The sequence below is a fragment of the Triticum aestivum genome, chromosome 1B (assembly GCF_018294505.1).
Source record: "Triticum aestivum cultivar Chinese Spring chromosome 1B, IWGSC CS RefSeq v2.1, whole genome shotgun sequence".
Lineage (NCBI taxonomy): Eukaryota > Viridiplantae > Streptophyta > Magnoliopsida > Poales > Poaceae > Triticum > Triticum aestivum.
This window is the reverse complement of record NC_057795.1, coordinates 696,801,253-696,816,424: the sequence shown is the minus strand read 5'-3', so window position 1 is coordinate 696,816,424 and position 15,172 is coordinate 696,801,253. Positions and strand designations below refer to the sequence as shown.

At 46.4% G+C, this 15,172-nt stretch overlaps 2 protein-coding genes across 3 annotated transcripts; one reads left to right on the top strand and one right to left on the bottom strand.

Annotated features, from left to right (window-relative positions):
• Positions 1–677: 677 nt before the first annotated feature.
• Positions 678–4,968, top strand: LOC123150058 (nucleoside diphosphate kinase 3). The gene is made up of 7 exons (XM_044569849.1): positions 678–973; positions 1,111–1,251; positions 1,346–1,383; positions 1,514–1,564; positions 3,949–4,116; positions 4,208–4,320; positions 4,578–4,968. Exons 1-7 carry the CDS (start codon positions 862–864, stop codon positions 4,699–4,701), a joined length of 747 nt encoding a protein of 248 aa, XP_044425784.1. The 5' UTR covers positions 678–861; the 3' UTR covers positions 4,702–4,968.
• A 495-nt stretch (positions 4,969–5,463) lies between these two features.
• On the bottom strand, positions 5,464–9,917 carry LOC123150041 (uncharacterized). Of its 2 annotated transcripts, none has more exons than XM_044569846.1 (4): positions 9,063–9,917; positions 6,922–7,428; positions 6,101–6,259; positions 5,464–6,003 (listed from the first exon to the last, which is right to left on the bottom strand). In XM_044569846.1, the coding sequence occupies exons 1-4, from the start codon at positions 9,324–9,326 to the stop codon at positions 5,908–5,910; spliced, it is 1,026 nt and encodes a 341-aa protein (XP_044425781.1). In that variant the 5' UTR covers positions 9,327–9,917; the 3' UTR covers positions 5,464–5,907. The 2 variants fall into 2 exon arrangements, with proteins under 2 accessions (XP_044425781.1, XP_044425777.1); XM_044569842.1 differs by having other exon boundaries at positions 6,101–6,262; positions 9,063–9,718.
• Positions 9,918–15,172: the final 5,255 nt, after the last annotated feature.

The following is a 15,172-nucleotide window of genomic DNA, read 5'->3' as shown; positions in this document are numbered from 1 at the left end:
ATCAAACTCGTGTGATTTGCTCGGGATTGGGTGAGAAGGCCCCGATCTACACTTCCACTAAGAGAAATTTGATTCCCCCCACTAATCCCTAGCGGATCTTGTTACTCTTGGATGTTTGAGCACCCTAGACGGTTGAGGTCACCGCGGAGCCATAGTCCATTGCGGTGAAGCTTCGTGGTGTCGTTGGGAGCCTCTAATTAAGTTGTGGAGATTGCCCCAACCTTGTTTGTAAAGGTTCGGTCGCCGCCTTCAAGGGCACCAATAGTGGAATCACGGCATCTCGCATTGTGTGAGGGCGCGAGGAGAATACGATAGCCCTAATGGCTTCTTGGGGAGCATTGTACCTCCACACCGCTCTAACGGAGACGTACTTGTGTGCGCTGATGTGTCGGATGGTTTCGTTCCTCGGGGCTCGAACGATCTGCGACGTGGTGACGCAATGAACATCCGCCGAAGAAGAAGAGGAAGAAGAAGAAGAAGGGGGAGGAGGAGTTGGAGAAATGCAGATGAGGGGAGGGGAGGGGCCAAAGGAAGGGTAACTAACTAAGAATAACAAGACAGCTCTACGTGCCGTGCGCCGCTCAATTGAAGGGAAAGGGAAGGGACGAGAGGGCATCAGATTCAGATCTGATCTGAAGTAAAGCAAAACCAACCAACCAACAGAGAGGCGCAACGGCAATTCCTTCCATTCCTTTGTTCGGTGCCACTGTAGGAGGAGGAGGAGGAGTACATAATAACCACCCATCACTAGCAACAAATCCCTCCCACATCTCTCCCCCTCTCCCTCTCCTCTCCTCTCCTCTCCTCTCCTCTCCCACACAAGCAAGCAAGGAAGGTTCTCAGGCCGCCGCCGCCGCCACGATGAGCTCCTCCTCGAAGCTCTTCCAGTCCGCCTGCAAGGCCGCCAGGTCCTTCCTCGCCTCCTCCTCCGCCCCCGCCGCCGCCCCGCGCGCCGCCTCCTCCGTCCTCGCAGGTCAGTCAGTCACGAAACGAATCGGATCAACCACCATTCCATTCGATCCAGATCACAGCAGATCAGAGCAGATCAGATCAGATCAGGTCAGGTCAGGGATTCATCCAGATTTCCATTCCGATTGCGTTGCATTGCAGACGGGAGGAACGCCGCGCTCGCCACCCTCGCCAACCTCGGCAGGAACTCCACCCTCCCAGCCGCATACGCCCACCACCTCCACACCAACGCCGCCGCATCCTCCCACGCCTACGCATGGCTCGCCGCCATCCCCGCCGCAGGTCAGTCACTCCTCTCCATCTTCTCTCTAACCGCTTCCGATAGATTCGTAGATCCATAAGGCCTACTAACCCAGCATCCCTTGGTTACAAACAGTCTACATGCTCCAGGATCAGGAGGTGCATGCTGCCGAGGTACCGACCCACACCCTTCCCCCCACTCCTCTATTCTACTGCATCGGATATCTGTATTGTATTCCCTTTGATTTGAATCAAATGGAACCACCATGTCTAATCCTACCATTCTCAATCTGCCTGCCTGCAGATGGAACGCACCTTCATCGCCATCAAGCCTGACGGCGTCCAGAGAGGCCTCGTGAGTAGTACCAACCTATACTTTCTACACATATCTCTGCTCTGCTCTGCTCTGTTATTAATCATATCATATTCGCCCTACACCATTCATACCATACACTCATTGTTTGTGCATGGCTGCTCACTGGTTATGTTTTTACTGTGCTCTAGTTGCAGTTGAGGCCCCCTCAGTCGAGGACGTCTTTTGCACTTGTCCCATGCCCGTACATACACGCATACAACTATACAACAAACGAATCGTGATTCCATTTTGTTGAATACAAATGCTCGCCTATTCTATTCAGCCCCCACACAGCATACATTGTCAGTTCAGATCTGTCCTAGGCCAGCCATTAACAATTTAATCTCCTACTCTTAGATCCCAATTGGGTCTATACCAAGATTATAGGATAAAATATCAACATCTACACTACAAGAATAAATAAAATATGAAAAATACTTTTCATGATGGATATAATGATATGAATTTGGTATTTCAGATATTGATACTGTTTCTTTCTAAAAACTTGGTCAAACTTGGACATGTTTGACTTCTTTTTAAACTAATACTACACCTTATATATTGGAACGGATGGAGTATAATAATAGTGCCACTCCACCTAGCTAGGATTTTTCTTTTCGGGTTTTGGAAACAAACCTTACTCTTCTATAGTAGTAGAGGCCTTGTGAGTACCAACCAACACTTGCATCTCTGTTCTGCCCTGCCTTTTATCAATAATAATACTACTAGTCCTACAACATTCATACAATACATATTGGTTCAGATCAATCAGTTCAGTATGTATGCCCCTGGCCCTGCCTTTGGTCACACTTGATGTCTTGTGCTATTTTGTACTACCTCCGTATCAAAATATAAGACATTTTTTTTACACTATGACAGTGCCAAAAACGTCTTATATTTTGATACGGAGGAAGTACATAATACACGTATATACAAGTACAGATCCGTCGTCGACTAGGCATATTCTATTTTTTCGCGCACCGACATTGTCCTTGAGATCTCTTCTCAGCTAACAATTAACAACTAATCTCGTTCATACTCTTGGATCCCATTTGCATTTTTTTTTCTATTACTTCGGTTGCATCGATAAGTAGGCGTGCAGGATGCATTAGCCTATTATGCTTCAAAAGCATGATCTGGCACTAGTGCTAGGCTTGCTTCTAGCTACAGTTAGGCTCATATGCAAATCCACCTAAAACCAAAATATATATGCAGCCCATCACAACCCCTTAAAACCAAAAATATGCAGTCCATATACGAATAGGTCAATTGAATTGTAAACGCATTCCTGGACTTGAAATGCTAACATGACATATTCTGTTTCGCGCACCGACAGCATTTTTCTTGAGATCTGTTCTAGACCAACCATTAACAACTAATGTTGTACCTGCCCTTGGACCCATTTGGATCTATCTGTATATTATATAATAATAAAGGCACACCACTTAGCTAGGAGCCTAGGACAAGCTTGGGGGTTTGGAGAGAAACCTTACTCTTTTATCTTGTCGGACCCTGTCTGCCTTTCCTTATTTCGGTAGCATCGGTAGTAGGGGGCCACTAGCCCATTATGCTTCACAAACAAGGTTTGGTAATAAGGCTAGGCATGCTTCTAGTTACAGTCATGCTGATGTGCAAATCCAGTTCCACCATTCAGCCCATCACAATTCCTTAAATCCAAAATGCAAAAATAGGCAGCCCATCACAATTCCTTGAAACGAAAATGAGCAGTCCATCACAATCCCTTGAAACCAAACTGCGCAGCCCATCACAATCCCTTAAAACCAAACTGCGCACAGCCCATCACAATCCCTTAAAACCAAAAATGCACTGCCCATCGCAATCCCTTAACCAAACTGCTCAGCCATCTCAATCCCTTAAAACCAAAAATGCACAGCCCATCACAATCCCTTAAAACCAAAATGCACAGCCCATCACAATCCCTTTAAAACCAAAATGCACAGCCCAATGCAATCCCTTAAAACCAAAATGCACAACCCATCCCAACCCCTTAAAACCAAAATGCACAGCCCATCACAATCCCTTAAAACCAAAATACACAGCCCGTGCCCATCACAGTCCTGTAAGACCAAAATATGCAGTCCATCACAAGTTTCTACTGTTTAGTGTTCTCCCCCATGTCAGGTGTTCAGTAGAAGATGTTGCTGTTATGCAGTGAGGGTCACAGTTTGTTTCAAACCTCTTTTATCCTTTGCTGTAGGGCTGTTAGCCAACAAGGGCTGTGACATTTTGGTTTCATTCTATGAACAGAGCCAGGGAAATACCCCTGATTTTCGGGATACAAAAAGTGTTCTCTCCATACACATGTCTTTAATTTGCTACTGTATGATGATGGATGTCTCTGTATCTTTTCTCTCTGGCAACAGATTTCTGAGATAGTGTCCCGATTTGAGAGAAAAGGATACAAGCTTGTTGCCATCAAGCTGGTGGTTCCATCCAAGCAGTTCGCCGAGAAGCACTACCATGATCTCAAGGAAAGGCCTTTCTTCAATGGACTGTGCGACTTCCTCAGCTCCGGTCCCGTGCTTGCCATGGTAATCAAATCCTCCCATCTTTTGTCCGTACACAAATAACCCTGTGTTTGCCGCCAAGTTGCAGTTTATTAATCTGTTCCATATTCTGAAGGTATGGGAAGGAGAGGGCGTTATCAAGTACGGGAGGAAGCTGATCGGTGCCACGGACCCATCGAAATCTGAGCCAGGAACCATCAGGGGTGACCTTGCTGTTGTTGTTGGAAGGTATGCTTCATTCTCTCTTCAGTAGGCCCAGCTAGCGATGATCCATTATTTGCACTCATTCAGAAAAGTGTGTCCATGCATCTAATCATCCATCATTTGCACTCATCACTGCTTAGTTCCAGTCTTTTAGAATAGACAGACTGAAACAAAAAAAGAAAGGCCTGATGTAGGTTCGATTCCGCATTTTCTTGAATGCCATGATGCACTCCCAGAATAATTCCGTTGTGCTCACATTCATTCCGTCGTCTGAACGTCAGGAACATCATCCACGGGAGCGATGGCCCGGAGACAGCCAAGGACGAGATCGCGCTCTGGTTCCAGCCCAAGGAGCTGGTCTCTTACACCAGCAACGAGGAGAAGTGGATCTACGGTGTGAACTAACCGCCGCATCGTCTTCAGAAGAGCCAAAGAAGCTCCAGTCCCTTTCCGTAATCGCCTCTAGACCATGGCAGAGTGCAATAACACCGCGACCCGGGCGACCTTTCAGTCGGTGTCGCCCTTGCCCTTGTCTCATCGTGATGCAATAAGGCCCGAAGAAATTTAAAGAGTTTGTTTGTACCTTTGAATATTATAGAGCGAGCAATCGTGATGTTCAAATCAAACCGTCGCCTTCAGGCGCTTGATTTTGATGGATGCTGTTTGTTTTCATGTGTTGCCCAAATTCAGGCCTACATTCTCTGCACTTTTCACTGTCACTGTAGCTGAAGTCCATTTTAATTATGTTTTCGTACTTTGGCGTGTGATTGATTGCGAGATGCTTTTGGGGGGGCTATATGATGATGAGTTTTATTCGGCCGCTTTCACCTTTCAAAGTCTTTGAGGGTGCAATTTTCGCTGTCGTTTCCTTAAAATTGACACTAAAATAGCGACGGATTATGATAGCCGCCTTTTGCCTGTTTTATTGTTTGCTTGGACCAACTTTTATGTATTTTGGTTAGTTTTCTACAAAGATTTATACTAAAAAAGAAATTTGAGAATGCTTGTGGACATAAAAGGACAAGAGTTTTGGTTTGAAAACTAGGGCCCTGAGACTGATAGGTCAGTTTGTTTTGAAGAGAAAACTCTCTTCTTTATTGACAGCAAACACTTCACCAACCATCATCATCATCATCAGAATTATTAATAGCAACAACAACATGATTATTTTTACATGGGAAGCAAGAGAGGAGCCTGGGTTTTATTTATTTAGTAGTACCAACTTCAAGTTCAAGCCTTTGTACACAGAAGAAGAAGAGGAGCCTGCCTGGCTAGGGCTCTCCACTCTCTTGCACCGCAGGGAGGAGGACCATCATCATATTATTATCACTACTACTACTACAAACGAACGCAGAAAATAGAAAATGTCACCCATAGGAACGGAACGGATTTGATGGAGCGACTGAAATGAATTCCGACGGGCGGCGCAGCGCGGCACGGCAGCCATGACCCTAGAAGGCGGTGCCGCCTCACCTAGAAGCTTCTAGACGCCAACAAAGCCACTGGCAGCATCTCCCAGCAGCAGCAGCAGCAGCAGCAGCATAATTCCCTCCTGGCAACAACCTTTGTCTTCCCTCCTCATCGGCTTCGCGGCGGCCTCCATGGCCCCGTCTACTTCCTCGGCTTGAGCATGTCGCCGTCGTCCATCTTGGCGAACCTCCCTCGCACCCTCGGCTGGCTGTCCGCCAGAGCCTTCCTGCAAGCATACTGCAACACACAGAATCGAAAACATTCATCATTCTCTGATATTGCATCTTGTACTCGTAGAAGAAGAGAAGTAAGAGAGATTTGTTTGTTTGTGCACCTTGATCTTTCTGCCAAAGTTCCTCTGGATCTTCTTCTTCCTGTACCTGTTGAGCTTCTGCTTCCTCTCCTCGCTTTTGAGGTCGCTGATGGTCACAAGCCTCTCACCAGATGCCTGCACATTTGCCGCGATCCCAGGCCGAGGGGTATTGGCACCAAGCTTCTGTCGAAAAAAGAGGTAAACATGTTAGCCTTGCAAATTGCATATCCTCATACAAAAATTGAACTTTACATGATGATCCTATTCCTACCTAAACACATGATCAGGAAGAAAACATATTACTAGCATCTCGCATGTCGAAAAATCTAAGCATCTTGAAAGATACCACACAGTAAGTAGCTAGACTGGTGCTGAGTGTGCAGGGTAGGCATATATGCGCTCTAGTATCAGCTAAAGCAGTGAGGAGGCCGTTAAGGGAAAGGGTGGCTTTGGGCAGAATTAGCAACCTCTGAGATCACATCACTACCTAGCTACCTAGTGCCTCTCCTTCCTTCATATCATAGCTTTTATCTTCTATATAGTATAACGGAACGGAACGGCATTTTCATGTTGAGCAAAGCACTACACTGCACACCATTTTAGTACAACTACAGTGAGGTTTTTGTGGAATGCCATGAGAAAGCGACGCCTTTTAGGTTTGTCTCGTGTACTTATCGTGTCTCTTGTCGACAGCTGTGCTCAGTTAGAGACACAAAGGCGAAAGGTCGATCAGTGGTGCTTGTCACAGCAATAATTCCATTTTCCATCTAGTGTTGTGTTGTGTTGTGCAGTGCAACAGGGAGAGAGAGAGAGAGAGATGATCATCACCATGTCATACATACCTGAATGTCACCCTCGCTGTAGGCTCGCCGGAGCCCGAAGGCGGCCTCGAAGTCGAGCCCTTGGAAGTCGAGGAAGTTGGGCCTCACCGCCGACCCGTTCATCCAGTCGCCCGAGTTGAGGCACCCGGAGCTGACGCTCTTCTGGAGCGAGCACTCGCCGGTGCCGGCGGCAATTGTCGATGACGAGGAGGCCCTGAGCTCCCCGGGCACGTCCTCGACCTGCAGCATGGGGATCTTGACGTCCAGCAGCTCGGATATGGTCTCCTCGATGGCCGACTTCTCCATGAGCTCCTTCTCGCACTCGTACAGCACCTCGCTCAGGCCCATGTCCGAGACCTTGATGCTGTCGTCCATGGCGTTGTCGCCGCCGGACATCATGGAGATGGCGGCGGCGACGGGATCGAGGGCCAGCAGCGGCTCCTCGATTATGGGCTCCGGGGCCTTGAACAGGTCGCCCTCTGCTCCAAGGTCATACTCTGATATCAGGGATGGCTGCCCCATGTCTCCCTGTTATTTATTTATTTTTACATAGATGCATGAAACAAAATATTAGATAGAGCTGATTTAATCATACTACAAACACTTAATTTCTGGAAAATACAATGAACTGAAGAACAGAAGTAAACAGCAGGGCAATTCATTCATTCAGTAAATAAAATAAAAAGGAGTAGAAGAGTAAAAATAAAAAGGCAAGTGGTAGTAGTAGAGAATAGTTTTGATGAGTGGGGGGTAGCATCTATGGCCGCATGTACTATTCGTTGTTGTATTCTAGCGTGGGCGCACATGTGAACTGACGCCAAGTCCCTGTCATGCTTTGCTATTGCTATTGCTATTGCTACCACCACACCACACCACACCACATGAGAGCAGAGAAGAGCATATGCTTCCCATGGACAGTGGCATCTCAATTTGGCCAAAAACTCGACCTAATTCGATCCCTCTCCTCAAATTGGCAGCTAAAGCCTAAAGGTGACCAAGTGTTAAAAATATCTGAGCCCCTCCCTGTGACCTGTGACCTGGCAGCTAAAGCCTTTGTGTGGGAAGAAGAAGATTCAAAGTTGGGAGGCAACATGAGCAAGTGTTGTTATGTGGGATCTTTCTTTACATATAAAAATAAAATAACAAAAGTGAGGGTCATATAATCTGCCAAGGTGCATGTGTCCATGAGTAGGAGGATTTATGGCATGGTGCTGCTAAATTAGGACGGTTTGAATTAGGCCAAAATTAGGAGTGAGTTTGATGGATGCTTTTTGTATGGCAGTGCCGTGCTGATGGACGTTGACGAGTACTGTATTAGTACAAATATATTAATTATAGGAAGAGGACATGATAAGCAATCTTTGTCTATCAGTAGCTAAAAATGTGCAGGCTGCAGCTTGACAGTGTGATTGATGCATGTTGATGACAAGTAGTACTAGTGCAGTAAAGTAAAGTAGTAGTACCACTAGTCTTCCCTTGTGTGCAGATATTAGTATTATCTTTGCAACAAGGAAAGTAAAGCAAAAGGTGGAAGAACCAATGAGTGCTTAAAGGTGGGCTTGTAGTAAGTATTAGACATGTTGTGTTTAATTAGTGGAGGGGTTTTAAAAGTGGGAGATGAATGAATCTGATTAAAAGGGAGGGAGGGAGGGAGGTTGTTTCTAGTCTAGTCTAGTCTAGTCTAGAATAGTTGACACCTCCTCCCTTTGATGAACTGTACAAAATATAATACTGCATAGTTGATAGTGTTTGCAGGAGGGTGGGGCTCGGAAACAACAAGGGAGAGAGAAAGCGACATTATTATTTTTGTCTCGACGGCAAGGAGAGGAGAGGAGAGGAATTGGCGGCGGCGGCGGCCGTGGTGCAGGAAGCAATTTGAGAGAGAGCACCTTGTATCTTATTGACCTCTAAAATTGAATTGAATTGAGTTGAATTGCGGCCAAGAAGCAGAATCAGAGTGAGAGAGAGGAAAAACTAGTGTTGGGGTTAATTTTTTATTTTGATGCAACAGGAAAAGAAGAGCCAAGCAAGTGCTGGAGGGAGTTTGATGTGATCTGAGGAGATTGGTTGCAGTGCAGTGGCATGCATGTGCATGTATGCAAGCTAAGACTAATAATGGAGCAGAAGAAATGGGAGGGAGGTGGAGAAGTAGTACTACTCACCAGGTGGTGGTACATGGCGGCGGAGGCGTCGTCGTCGTCGGGTGCAGCGGCGGCTTGATGTTGTTGGTGTTGCTGGTGCAAGAGAGGGAGAGGGAGAGGGAGAGGGAGTTGCGGCGGTTGCGCCGGAGCAGCGGTGTTGGGGGCAGAGGAGAAGGAGGAGTGGTCGGGGTAGGGGTGGGAGAAGAGCGGGGGCGAGTATGAGTAGCCCTGCGGCTGCGGGGAAGGAGAGTAGGCGGAGAAGCTGAAGCCGGCGTCGGCGAACATCTTGCTTCTACTTGTCTGCTGTGCTGGATCTCTCTCTGCTCTGCGCTGCTTTGCTTTGCTTGTAGGAATGAAGGAAGGATGGAAGGATGGAAGGAAGGTAGGTATATGTGATGGGTGGATCTCCGGTCCGGATGGGTGGTCCGGCGGGCGGTGGCGCGAGGAGAGGAGAGGAGGGGAAGGGCTGGACCTAGGCTAGCTGCTGGTCTGCTCTGGTCTGGTCTGGTCACTTTCTTCCCCACACTATATCTCTTCTCTACGTATGAGATGAGATGAGTAGGCCAGATGGGTAGGGGAGGGGAGGGGAGGGGTGAATGAAACAAGGAATGGAGTGGGTTGGGAGAGATTGGAAAGGATGGAGGCCTCCGGGGGCAGGATTTATAGGACAACAAAGGAGCAGAGCAGAGGAGAGGAGGAAGAAAGAGCGGCGGGCGGGCGGAGGAGGAAGAAGAAAGGGACAAAAGAAAGAAAGAAAGAAAGAAAAACAAAGCGTCCATAACATCACATCACACCGCCAACACGGTGCTGCTGGGCTGGCCTCAAGACTCAAGAGAAGAAGAGCCTCACCGGTTGCTCGAATGCTCTTGCTCTTGGTTGCTGCCTGCTGGTGCCGGTAAACAACAGGGAAGGAAGCAACCCGTCTGCTTGTGCTGCATCTCACTCTCCTAAACTACTACTTCCCTTATTACTGCCAGATGCTTACTACTTACTGTCATCTCTCTACACCCAATTGTTATTCTTCTTCTTCTTCTTCTTCAATCAGTGAGGCAGCAGTCCTTCACCTCCTTGCGCAACGCAATCAACACAGGCCACACCCACACACGCCTCTCTCTCCCCACAAGTCTGCGGCTACAGTGCTTACCACTAGCAGCCAGCCAACAAAAATAACCTACACTGCTCCATTCCTACAGTGCCACCCATGTTCCTTCCTTCCTTTATTTGTTTCTTTGTTTGTTTGTTTCTTTGTTTTACCTTTACTTCCTTTTGTATTCATATAATACAAGTGAAACAACCCAGAAACCATACTACAACAACACTGCTAACGCTGGCCGGGTGCAACATAACTAGTACTAGTAAATACTAATACAAATAGCGAACCAACCCGTGGTTGAGATGGTTAGGTGTTCAAATCCTGATGCTCGCATTATTTCTGGATTTATTTCAGGATTTCCGGCGATGCGCTTTCAGTGGGAGGATGACTTCGTAAATCTCAAGATGATATGCCGGCTCAGTCTTTCGGAGGTGCTCATAGGGGTAGGGTGTGCGTGTGTGCGTTCATAGGGATGAGTGTATGCGCGTGTATATGAACGCTTGTGTCTGTACTGATGCTCAAAAAATAGTAATACAAATATTTGCATGGATCTACTAGTACTGCTGCTAACCGGTTCACATCCACCCACTCCATCAATCATTCCTCCATTTCTTCCACTTCTACTTCTACTGCTTCCTCCCCCTCCTAGCTTGCCATCCATCCCCATCTACCCGTCCTAATCACCAACCACATATGCCTAATAAACTACCTTAGCTAGTATCCTGCGTCAAGACCAAAATCTAATTACTTAATCCCAAAATCTAATGACAGGCAGTCAAGACACAAGACGACATCACACACTCCCACCAAGTTTTATTTGTTTCTTTGGCTCATTGCATCAACCTGCAGCTGTGGCTCGCCCCTACGGTCACCTCCGGAGCTCCTTCCTTTTATTGCACCACGCTGCCTCCTTCCTTGCTAATCACACCCAAGCTAACTAGCAAGTTGCATGTACTCCACGACCGCCATCCATTCCACTCGCTCACATTAATCCCGATTCGCCCTCCCCTAATTAAATCATCAGAGTATTCTCCATATGTTAGTTTGCGAAAATGTCTTATATTATGAGACGGAGGGGGTATTTCTTTCTGTATCATCACTGTGCCTTCCTCCTTCATCTCCACTCGCCCGTGGCTAGCGATGTCGCATCGCCATTTCGACCGCGCACTTGGTAATTCCCCTTAGTATGACAAAAGGTGAAGAAGCACTCGAATGTTTTTGGACCCGTGGCCAGAGTGCTTTTTGTAGTCAACCAGACAACGTACACCCTTATTGTGGTCATGTACAAGGAAATAAAAGAATACACTCTTATGTAGGGGCATACACCCACCAAGTCTATCCACTCACATTAATTGGAATTCATCCTCGATTAGTCGTCCACTAAATTACCTTCGCCTTCCTATTATTGTATATATATTACATATAAGCAACTTTTAAAGAAAATAACGACCACCTGCCATCCACCTAGCTAGCTGCCTGGTTGGTTAGTTGTTTATACGCCGCCAAACTCTTTGCCCATCTGTTTTTGTCATTCATTTTCATCTTATTTATGTGTCTCAGATAACCATCCATCGAAGGGCGAAGATAAGCCCCATGCACGCCAGGGTGTGATGGTCACGTGCCCATACACACTATTTTTTATCCGACCACGCTAATAACAACTCGCTACCTTCCACCTAGCTAGTAGGTCGATTTATGTGTCTCAGATAACCATACACACTGTTTATACGCCACCAAGCCCTTTACTCGTCCGTTTTTTGTCATTCATTTCATCTTATTTGTGTGCCTCGGGTGACCATCCATCCAGGGGCGAAGATAAGCCCCAGGCACACCGGGGTGTGACAGCCACATGCTCGTACACACTATTTTCGATTTGAGCGCATAAATTACAACCTGGTACCTTCCACCTAGCTAGCAGGTCGATTTGTTGCCTGTTTATACACCGCCAAGCCCTTTACTCATCACTTTTTGTCGTTTATTTTCATCTTATTTATGTGTCTCAGATAACCATCCATTGAAGGGCAGAGATAAGCCCCATGCACGCCGGGGTGTGACGGTCACGTGCCCATACACACTATTTTTTGATCCGACCACGCAAATAACAACTCGCTACCTTCCACCTAGCTAGCAGGTTGATTTGTTGCCTGTTTATACGCCACCAAGCCCTTTACTCATCCGTTTTTGTCGTTCATTTCATCTTATTTGTGTGCCTCGTGTGACAATCCATCCAGGGGCGAAGATAAGCCCCAAGCACACCAGGGTGTGACGGCCACGTGCTCGTACACACTATTTTCGATTTGAGCACGTAAATTGCAACCCGTAACCTTCCATCTAGCTAGCAGGTCGATTTGTTGCCTGTTTATATGCCACTAAACCCTTTACTCACCCATTTTTGTCGCTCATTTCATCTTATTTGCGTGCCTCGGGTGACAATCCATCCAAGGGCGAAAATAAGCCCCAGGCATGCTGAGGTGTGACGGCCACGTGCTCGTACACACTATTTTCGATTTGAGCACATAAGTTACAACCCGCTACCTTCCACCTAGCTAGCATGTCGATTTGTTGCCTGTTTATATGCCACCAAACCCTTTACTCGTCCATTTTTGTCGCTCATTTCATCTTATTTGCGTGCCTCGGGTGACCATCCATCCAGGGGAGAAGAGAAGCCCCCGGCACGCTGAGGTGTGACGCCCACGTGCTCGTACACACTATTTTCGATCTGAGCACGTAAATTACGACCCGCTATCTTCCACCTAACTAGCTGGTTGATTGGTTGCATGTTCATATGGCCCTAAACCCTTTACTCATCTGTTTTTGTCTTTCATTTTCTTCTTGCCTCATGTGACCATCCATCCAAGGGAAGAGATAAGCCTCAGACACGCCGAGGGTGTGACGGCACGTTCTCATACACACTACCCAACATGCAAATTACAACCCGCTACCTTCTACCTACCTAGCTGATCGATTGGTTGCCTGTTTATATGCCACCAAATCCTTTATTTCCATTTTTGCCGTTCATTTCATCTTATTTGCGTGCCTCGGGTGACCATCTATCCAGGGGCGGAGATAAGCCCCAGGCACACCAGGGTGTGACAGCCACGTGCTCGTACACACTATTTTTGATCTGAGCACGTAAATTACAACTCACTACCTTCCACCTAGTTAGCTGGTTGATTGGTTGCATGTTTACAGGTGACCATCCATCCAAGGGCGGAGATAAGCCTCTGGCACGCCGGGGGTGTGACAGCCACCATCTTGTACATACTATTTTTGATCTAAACACGTAAAATTACAACCTGCTACCTTCCACCTAGCTAGTTGGTTGATTGGTTGCCCTTTTATATGCCACCAAACCATTTAGTCATCCTTTTTGTCGCTCATTTTCATTTGTGTGCCTAAGGTGATCATCCATCCAAGGGCAGACATAAGCCTCATGCACGCTGGGGTGTGACGGCCACGTGCTTGTCCACACTATTTTCGATATGAGCACGTAAATTACAACCTGCTACCTTCCACCTAGCTAGCTGGTCGATCGGTTGCCTGTTTATTTGCCACCAAACCTTTTACTCATCCATTTATGTCGTTCATTTTCATCTTGTTTGCATACCTCAGGTGATCACCCATCCAGGGGCAGCCCCAGTCACGCCGCGGTATGGCGGCCACGTGCCCGTACACACTACATTTTATCTGAGCACCTAAATGACAACCCGCTACCTTCCACCTAGTTAGCTGGTCGATTGGTTGCATGTTTATATGCCACCAAACCCTTTACTCATCTGTTTTTGTCGCTCATTTTCATTTTGTTTGCATGCGTCAGGTGACCATCCATCCAGGGGCGGAGAGAAGCCCCAAGCATGCCGGGGTGTGATGGCCACATGCTCGTACACACTATCTTTATCTAAGCACGTAAATTACAACATGCTACCTTCCACCTAGCTAGCTGGTCGATTGGTTGCCTATTTATATGGCACCAAACCCTTTACTCATCTGTTTTCGTCATTCATTTCATCTTATTTCACCTTGGGCCAACCTTAACCCTATCTATCTTCTATCTGAAACCGCCTTCCCACATCGTTGCATCCTATTTGTTACCGCTATGGACATTACCTTGATTCCTATATTTCTCTGCATGCTGCGGTGGATAGATCTGTGGTAGCCTCCCACAACATTCATTAGAATCCCTTCCTCCTTCGTCTAGACCCACCCACAGCTAGTGGTAACACATCTCCATTTTGATCACACCCTTGGTTATCCGTCTTAGCATGGCAGATGGAAAGAAGCGCGCGACTGTTTTCTTCCAAAAACAATCATGTGCAGTGTGGCCAATCAGACAACATATAATCTCATCATGGTCAAACAAAAAGAAAGAGAGAATATACTGTTATATAATGGCATCCACGCATGTAAATATTTATTTATTGCTTAAGTCCTTGCCGACTAATTCTATATTAGAACTCTTTGTACTCTTTTTTTCATTGGCCATGTTAATGATAGCTTAATTAATTAGCACTATTGGGCCCTTGTTGCTTACTCTACGGTATCTCCTTTTGCTATTCATGGTTGAGTAGGCATGCAGTTGACCTATATTACATAAACATAAATTATTTCATGCGTACTAGTCTGGTGCAACACCAGAGCAAATATCAACAAAAACACGACAAAAAGGAAAATGCATTGCCCCTGGCTGAAATGACTTAAATCAATCCAGCATAGATAGAGACACACGAGAATCGATTGAGCCGTCATCATATTGACAGAGACGCCAATGATATATTTTTAATACCAAGTTCTATACTTTTAATGAACAACTTGTTACCAGTAAATAACTTTTTCAACTGTAGCCACTGATATCAACCCGCACGTTAAATTGTTTTTACTAATCGACATCACTGTCATATGTCATCTCTAATCAGATATATATGTTACCTAAGGTGCATGATGTAGATGCATGGCTCCTTTATTCCTTCCTCCCGGTATAGTATAAACGAACAAAACAAAAGTAAACCATGAGCTAGCAGCTAATTCCTTCCTAATCTCA